General features: G+C 29.9%; 1 protein-coding gene across 1 annotated transcript; it reads left to right on the top strand.

Moving 5' to 3' along the window:
* Positions 1–4,592: 4,592 nt before the first annotated feature.
* Positions 4,593–8,692, top strand: LOC120077935 (actin-7-like). Its single transcript, XM_039032055.2, has 5 exons — positions 4,593–5,074; positions 5,526–5,600; positions 6,416–6,809; positions 7,150–7,763; positions 8,135–8,692. Exons 2-5 carry the CDS (start codon positions 5,541–5,543, stop codon positions 8,198–8,200), a joined length of 1,134 nt encoding a protein of 377 aa, XP_038887983.1. The 5' UTR covers positions 4,593–5,074; positions 5,526–5,540; the 3' UTR covers positions 8,201–8,692.
* Positions 8,693–9,663: the final 971 nt, after the last annotated feature.

Genomic DNA, 9,663 nt, shown 5'->3' with positions numbered 1-9,663 from the left:
ATATAAATGTTATAAAATAATGGTCAGAAAATTAATTATAGATACAATAGAAAAAATATTCGTAAAGTTATAGTGATAATTGTAGTATATTAATATTTAAATTATTGTACAATTATTATTATTAATAATAAATATCGTAGTCCATTGTATATCATGCTGTTAAGGGCATTCTTTTTCTTGATTTTTTTTTAACATATTCACATCTCATAATACTACTGCTTATAAGTTTAATTTTTTTAAAAAAGTAATTATTAAATTTGGACGTAATTTTACTATATATATATTATTATTAGAATTTGACTAAAAATTCAAGTTTTTTAAAAGAAAGATGGAAACCATAATTGTAGAAGTAAGAGAAAACTAGCATAAATTTCAAAAACATTTAAAACAAAACCCTAATCAAACTGGAGTCTTAATATTTATTTTTTTAAAAAAAAAAAATTTTTGGAAGCTCTTTTTTCATTTTCAATATTTTACTTATTTATCTATTTATTTTGTAATTTTCATCAATATTCAAAACAAAACTTAACAAGTAGTTTATAGTTTTTTAGGTTAATTTGTTATTATTTTTATATATCCAAGCTGTGTAAAATTTGGCACCAGCAAGAAAGTATGTATATATATATATATATATATATATATATATAAAGAAACATAATCTAATAGTAAGAAGAATTATCAATGGTTGGCGCAGTTTAATTAGTCTATAATGTTTTTCTTAATAAACAACCATTTGGTAGGACTATTGACAATTATTGTTATTAGTCTAAAACTAAAAAACAGAGAAAAATCAGTTGGTTATAAAATGATCCTAATTATACAAATTTTCAATTCATATATATTTCTTCTTATTATTATTGATGTTGGACTATGATAATTATTATTGAATTAAACAAATTGCAACTTGTATTCATACACTAAAAACAATACTAATATCAACATCATTTTCTAATTTTTAATTACCCCACTCAATTCATACGCTGAAATTTGATAGCTACAATCTTGTATAATGAATTTGATTGTTTCTTTCAAAATTTCATACGAAAGCCAAGGCTGCTTAAATTTGGATACTATAGACCGAATGGATATATATATATATATATATATTACTATTTAACATTAAGATTGTTTATTACTTTTCTTTAACTCAAGTTCAATTTTAAAAACCAAACAAGCTTTTGAAGCACAAATAGAAATTCTCAAATTTAGGGATCCGCTAGATACAAAAATAAAATTATTTATGGTTTTGTTAGACATAAAATTTAAATTTACATCTTATTAGTTAGTGCTATGGTGTGAATATATTTTATAGTGTGTTTCATGTGATTATTGGTAACGTTGTTCTTCATCTTATCCCACATGTTATTCTATAGATTGTTACACACAGTACAGTTTCTTTTCGAAAATCCTTTCCTTCTCTGAAAAAGTTTGTGGTTTTATATATTCTTAGGAGCTACTGGAGTTGTTCGTCGGCACCGAAGATGGTTGTCGGAGTTTGGAGCTATTCGCCGGAGTTTTCATTAGATGTGGTTATCGGAGCCAGAGTTAGTTCTTGGGGTATGATAGTGATAGTCGATGGGTGGAACCATTGAAAACATTGGAAGAAGAGAGAGTTAAACGTGAGTTGGTAAAATATACCAATTCAATTCCACCAATATTTAAAGTTGGTGGGCCAAACATTGAGTTGGTATATTAACCAACTCAACTCATCTAATGTTGGTGAGCCAAACACCACCTTAATGATCCTTTCCTTCCTTGGGGCTTGGCTAGTTATGATAATAGTTTTATTGTTTCCTTTTGTCGTGCATATTTAAGGCTATGTATTATTTGTTTTAGGGCTACAACTTTTGAAAAAGACGTATGTGGTCCAAAGAAAATAACATTGGTGTCAATCCGTGTGAAGCAAGAAGTTCTACCGATCTTGAGTTTGTCAATTTTGATCATATTGAACCGTCGACATTTACATGAGAAGAGATGCTCACACTTAGAAGGAGCCTAAGCATATCAAGTGAAGTGATCGTCATTTGAAAGTGGAAAGATTGAAGTTGTCATAGAGAGAAAGTCTCATACTTACGGAGGGCCTAAGTAATTATTCACTAAGTTAAACTGTCCTTGTGTCATTGTAGAAGCTTTGCATTCACATATAAGTACAATATTTTCTACATATAACTGTTCATTAGTGAAAATATCTTTCCTAGGGTACACTACTCCCAGACGTAGTTGGTATTGTACCAAATTGGGTTACCAAACCTTATGTTATGTTCTATCATTTTATTATTATTATTTTTAGCTTATATGTTCTTGAGATTGTTGTAACATTGTGTATAACTTGTTACGTTGTATGTCAAATAGCCCTTCTTTCATATCTAGTAAATCAATTGATTTTAAAAGTTTTACTTTCTTTTATGGACCTATAAGATACAAATTACAAATTTAGAAATCTATTAGATATAAAATTTAAAGTTTAGAAACCTACTCAACACTTTTAAAAGTTTAGAAATCAAATTGACAAAAATCAAAGTTTAAAGACTTCAAACTAGTAATTTTAGTTTTTTGTATTTTTTTTTTTTTAAAAAAGCTTTATTGATAACATAAATGTTCATCAATGATAATTCTCTTTCAACTTTTCTTGCCCCTAAGTCTTGTTAGTTTGTAAGCTTGATTTAGTCTCTCTTTTTATCATTGTGTTTTCCTATTTGTTTTTGAAATTGACACAAAAGGATGACCCACTAGTAGACTTCAACTAGGAATAACAATATCATACGCTTTATTTCACATATATGTCATTCCTACTCAGATGCTCTCACTTATAGATTCAGTTGATGCTTTTATTATGGCCATAAAAATGATATTCACTTAAACATTTTATGTGATTATATATTATCAAAGTCACAATAGATATATGCTATCATTATTAGTGTTACTTTAGTTCCCAATCATCTTTGCTTCTTTGAAACTAATAATGCTACTCTACTTTTCAATAGATTGACTTTTTTGGTTTCATCTTTTTTTCTCTAATTCTTTCACACATTTAGCAAAACATCTAATAATGATTCATTTCATAACGTAGAGATTTGATTCTTTATAAGATGAATAATATTTACCTTCTCATCAATCAATACGAATTTACTATCGTCTACCACTATATTTTTTTACCATTAGATACAAAATATAGAAGAAAGTGAAGAGAGTTTTTTTAATATGTAAATAAATAACTAAATAAATAGTTGTTAAATTTTAAATGATGATCATTAGTAGAAAAATACATGCTTACAAGTGAGTAGCTAAGATTACTAATATTAAAATTATCTACAAAGATTATTGGTTTTGCTTCTTTTTGCTTCTTTGCTCACTAATGGTACTTTATCTATTATAGATGCCAATAGGTGTTGACTTTTTAACTAAATCCTCTCCATTGCTCTCTCACACTTATCTACCAAATCACATTCACATATTTATAATTAAACCTATGAAGTTTTGTTCTTTATGCAGAAGTATGCGTGTGTGTGTGGGGGTATTTTGATAATTTTAACTTGCATCCATTTTTGGAACTAAAGAATTTTAAGGTATTAATAATCTTTCATATAGGTGGAAAGATTCAACTATTCACCTATATAATACTTTTAATTTTATAAAATTGTAAGACAAACAATCATATTTATAAGGTTAAATTACAAACTTTGTTCATGAATTTTAAATTTTTATCTCTATGTATAATACATAAACATTAAAGTGTCCAATAAATTTTAAAGTATTTAATTTTGTATCTAATATATGTTTATATTTTCAATTTTGTATTTAACATATACTTGACTTCTTCATCTTATTTTAAATTTCACAAGCTAGTAGATATAAATAAAAAACAATAGTATAGATTCCATTAATCATAAATTCAATTTTATATACAATTAGGTTAATTAATTTCTTAGAATTTTTAATATCGGAGATCTACTTAATACAAAACTAAACCTATTTGACAATCTTTAAAATTTAGAAACCAATAATTAATACAAAGTTAAGAGTTGAGGGATATATTGGAGATGTTTAAAAATTTAGCGACATAATAGATACAATTTCAAAAATGTAGTGAATTTACTTATAATTTGTTGAGGATTACTCCTAGCAACAAATCTCACTCATGGCCCAGGTTTGAAGGAGAACAAAGACCTCCATAGGGGTCCACACATACCAAAAGGGAAAGTCAAACCCTCGGTTCCTAGTTGACCAGTTGAGTTTGTAGAATATCAACAAATAGGAAATGACCAAGATGATTTTGCAATCTTGAGGACTATACCTATCTTAACAATGTTGATATTGCATATATCTCCAAATTGGTGTCAAATAAAGGACCTTATAAATAGCACAATCAACAAACTCAAGGGATAAAGAATTTTCTTTGTACTTACCAGAGTAAAATATTCAAATAACTGACACATTAAAGTATATTCAGATCGAAACCATACCGATACGAGTACTCTTGCACAAGTCAACTCCAACATTTAAATTAGAGAAGTGGGTGGGAAAAGTGCACCAACATAATTCAACCTCTCTACATATATATAAGTAGTAAGAATAAAATTGATAAATAGATGTGAATATCAGCAAAAGAACATGATGTGAATAAGTTTGGTTAGAAAAAGTAGGGAAGAGCCAACTCAGAAATGAGTAGGGACATGAGGGGCGGCAGCTGGCATCCAAAATTGGCACCGTCCTTGCTTTGCCTTTAGAGCCGCCCATGCTGATGTGTTGATTTCAACTCTTCTGCTTCTCTCTTCTTTTCCCCCTTTTTTCCATTCTTCTGACCACACTCTTTGAATATTTTTGAAGCCAAGCCATGGTCGGCTCTTTCCAATTTGGAATTTGGAATTTGGAATTTTCCTCCCTCTCTCTCTCTCTTTCTCTTCAAATGGGATTTTTCGTATTTGGGTCTCATTTGCATTTGCATTTCCCTTTTCTTTCTCCTTTATAAACCTCTGTCTTCTACCCTATTTTCTATTTTCCATTTTCTCAAAAACCCTTTCTCTTTCTCTGCTTCTTCTTTCATTTTCGCTCTGTTTCTGTATTTTCTATCAAGGTATGTGTCTCTGCTGCCTTGATTTTACAGTTTTTCCATCTGGGTTTCTGCTTTTCTTATGATTACTTTTACTTTTGCATGTTGAATTCAGTTTTTCTTGTTTGATCATCCGATTTTCTGATCATTTTGCTGCACTTTTCCTCTTTATTGGGTACTTGTTTCCTAATCGAATCTGATCATCTTTCTATCGCTTTGTTTGTTCCTCTCTTTTTCAATTTTTGCATGATAGTTTCCTTTGTCTTTATCTGAATCGATTGTTGACTCTGTTTCATTTTGTGATTTCTCTTTTGACCATGATATTTTGAATCGTGTGTTTTTTGGTGGATTTGGGCTTGATATGATTGATAGATTACCTGTTTTGATTATTCATAATCTGTTTCTTTCTTCAAAAGCTTAGATCATGTAGTTTTTTTGTTCATGGTGATCTTTGGTTTGTGTTGTATCAATTTAGGGTGAAGTTTGAAAGATGGCAGATGGCGAAGATATTCAACCTCTTGTCTGTGATAATGGAACTGGAATGGTCAAGGTTTGTGCCGAATACATGTTTGTTCTTCAGAATTTGTTTTGGTTCTTTTTTTTTTGTAATGAATTAGATAGGAATTTAATTTTTTAATTTGGCATTAAGTTTGATAAATTTGGTCAAAACACAAGTTCACATAGTATCATGCGTTATAATGGGGAATATCAAATTTGAAAAATTTATTCCAAGTTCACGGCAAATATATAAGATGGGCTAGATGTATAATCTAATCCTTAATATTTGAAGTCTTTTTTCAATTATTGTTTCTTTTTTCAATCAAAGAGATTAACAAAATGATGATGTTAGCATCAAATTACACTTTATTCATTGAGTCTATAATGTACTATGAATTAATAAACACACTGAACCATGAAATTGAAATCTTACTCACTTCATATGACCAATCATGTAGTAAAATATCTGACCTGTAAGTGCTTGCACTATAGAAATTTAACTTATTGAAGTGTTGATGTACAAACAATATACAGCATCATAAATCAATACCATTTTTAATTTCTTATATCGATATTTATCCAAACATAGTCTTAATTGAGAAATATAATATAAAGTTCAAATTCGAAAAGGAATGGGGATGAAATAAAATTATTGACATAAACATTAGGGGACTAAATTATATATTTCGCCTGTAAAAATCATAATTGAAATAAGCTGGAATTTCTTTTTCAAATCAAAGTATTTGAGCTTTTTGATTTCAGAATTGTTTTAAAGCTGTCAACTAATTTTAGTGTTAATGATAACTGATATGTATGTAGAGCTGTTGTGATAATGCCCATCTCTACTGCCTTTCTTGAACATTGCAGGCTGGATTTGCTGGTGACGATGCTCCAAGGGCTGTGTTTCCTAGTATCGTTGGCAGACCACGTCATACTGGTGTGATGGTTGGAATGGGCCAGAAGGATGCCTATGTTGGTGATGAAGCTCAGTCAAAAAGGGGTATTCTTACATTGAAATACCCAATTGAGCATGGGATTGTAAGCAACTGGGATGACATGGAAAAAATTTGGCATCACACCTTCTACAATGAGCTTCGTGTTGCTCCTGAAGAGCATCCGATACTTCTTACTGAAGCACCACTCAACCCAAAGGCAAACAGGGAGAAGATGACTCAGATCATGTTTGAAACCTTCGACGTACCTGCCATGTATGTCGCAATCCAGGCCGTTTTATCTCTCTATGCCAGTGGTCGGACAACAGGTTCGTTTGGATGAATTTTGGGATAGTAAATGTATATGACATTGAAAATACATAGTATATTGATTCCAACATATTCCCTTTTGAGATTGAAATATTTAATCAAATTGCTGGTATCTGAATTATGGGATTGGAGTCATCTTTGGTTTTAAGAAGATGAGATGGTTATTCAATGATTTTGTCTAACAATCTTTCTTACACCCTTTTGAAAAGAACATATTTTGTATTATGAAAGTTTTGTTCCCTGCAAAAGGATATCGGGGTAGTTCTTCGATTGAGGCTGAAATGCAGTTGCGTAATACCATCGTGTTATTTTCTTACAGTACTTTCAAAATTGTGCCAGGTATTGTGTTGGATTCTGGTGATGGGGTGAGCCACACTGTGCCTATATACGAGGGTTTTTCACTCCCTCATGCAATCCTACGTCTCGACCTTGCCGGTCGTGACTTGACTGATGCTTTGATGAAAATTCTTACCGAAAGAGGTTACATGTTCACAACAACGGCAGAGCGAGAAATTGTCCGTGATGTGAAGGAGAAGCTTGCATATGTGGCCCTTGATTATGAGCAAGAACTGGAGACGGCCAGGACTAGTTCAGCCATTGAGAAAAGCTATGAACTACCCGATGGGCAGGTGATTACAATTGGAGCTGAGAGATTCCGTTGCCCAGAAGTACTTTTCCAGCCATCCCTGATCGGCATGGAATCTCCTGGAATCCATGAAACCACATACAACTCCATCATGAAGTGCGATGTTGATATCAGGAAGGACTTGTATGGTAACATCGTCCTCAGTGGTGGTACGACGATGTTCCCTGGCATTGCTGATCGGATGAGCAAAGAAATCACTGCTCTTGCTCCCAGCAGCATGAAGATCAAGGTTGTTGCTCCTCCTGAAAGGAAGTACAGTGTTTGGATTGGAGGATCCATCCTAGCATCCCTCAGTACCTTCCAACAGGTAACTTTAATGATCACTACTTTCATGGTTACTCCTTTGGGTATATATTATTTTGTTTTAGAGTATTTTGAAGAGAGACAATTATGCTAACCATTTGATTTTTGGGTTCTAATTTTTGAAAATTAAGCCTATAAACAGTCGACCCCTCTAAATTTCTTGTTTTCTTGTCCACTCTTTACCAATGTTTTTACCAATTCTTTTTTTTGTTTTTTTCTTTTTGGAAAATTTTACTAAGAATTCAAACTCTTTTACTTCAGAAATATGCAAACCATCTCAAGAAATTGAGAGGAAATACAAACGAGCCTAATATTTACAAATAAAACAATTAGTAGATATATTGCACCTGCTTACAATTATAATGAATGATGCAGATGTGGATAACGAAAACTGAATACGACGAGTCGGGTCCGGCTATTGTTCACCGGAAATGCTTCTGAAGAAAAGATCTGATACCAAATCAACAATCTTCTTTTACTTTCATCTTGTGTCATATGTTAAGTGAAGTTTGGTTGGTTCTTGATTTTGAAGATTTGTTTATATTGTCAAATGAGAATTCTTGAAGTTGTAAGTTTGAAATGCCTTTTCCTTTTTTAAAAAAGAAAAAAAATATACAAAATAATATAATATATAGGGTTCTTAGAGGTTTTTTTTTTTTAATGCCAAACTAGTATTTGGAATAGTTGGGCTTAGTATGAACAGCTTTTATTTGTCAGTGATGTTTTGTTGGCTTTGAGGTCATGAGTTGTATGCATCTACACAAAATGTTTTAGGACTTCCTGTGATGCTATAGTTGTGAGTTGTATCATTTTTTTTTAAAGTGTTTTGAATCTTTGAATGTAATTGGTTATTTGCAGAGTATTTTGCAGATCAAGTGTAAGAAGCATTACTATTGTTGTAATATAAATGTCATGCTTTTAGGCTTTTGTTTATTTTGCTTCATAAAGTTTTAAATTTTTAAGTTTTAGGGAGCTTTAATTTTATCTAAAAATAAATAAATAAGGTCAAGTTCTCTAACCATTTTTTCTTTTGAAATTTAAGTTTATCTCTCTATTTCTTACCTTGTTTAGATACAATGGTTGAATTTTTTTTAATTTATAAGAATATTTTTTTTAATTATAAAAATAAAAACATGTTTTTAAAAGCTCTTCTCTTTTAGTTTTCAAATTTTGACTTAATTTTTGAACTATTGTGAAGGAAGAAATTTAGAGATGAGAGTAATGTGTGGAGATTTAATTTTTTTTTAAAAAAAAATATAATGGTAGTCAAATGAGATCTTAGTTTTTAAATTTTGGCTTGACTTTTGAAAATATTGGTAAATGATAGATAACAAATTGAAAAATACTGGTGGAATGAATGTTTATAGATAAGATAAAATGGTTTTCGTAGTTTTTAAAATTTGGTTTTATTTTTGAAAATATTGGTAGAATGTAGACAAAGAAAATAGAAAATTAGGAGTGAGTAAAATTTAGAAGTTTAATTTTTAAAAATAAAAAAATAAAATGGTTATTAAATGGAATCTTTTAATTTCAGCATTGATATCATGAATATATGTATATATATATATATTTTCTAAAAAGATATTGGGAATATTTGTATACCAAATTAAGAAAGGATAATTTTCCAAAATATAAAAATAGTAATAAATTAATGAATGAATAATAGTTAAGGAGATTTTCAAAAATAAAAAAATAAGAAAAACTTTTTACATAAATAGCAAACTTTAATATTTTTTAGTAGAAGTTGATAGGAGTTGATAGAAGTCTATCAGTGTCTATCAATGATAGAAATTGATAGAAATCTATCCTTGATACTACTTGAGAAATGTTGATAGAAGTTTATTAGTGTTTTTTTATTATTTTTATAAATAGTTTAATATTTTTTCTGTCCATGAAAATTTTCT

The sequence above is a fragment of the Benincasa hispida genome, chromosome 5 (assembly GCF_027475165.1).
Source record: "Benincasa hispida cultivar pf3 chromosome 5, pf3_genome.v1.1, whole genome shotgun sequence".
Classification (NCBI taxonomy): Eukaryota; Viridiplantae; Streptophyta; class Magnoliopsida; order Cucurbitales; family Cucurbitaceae; genus Benincasa; species Benincasa hispida.
This window is presented reverse-complemented; position numbering and strand designations above follow the sequence as displayed.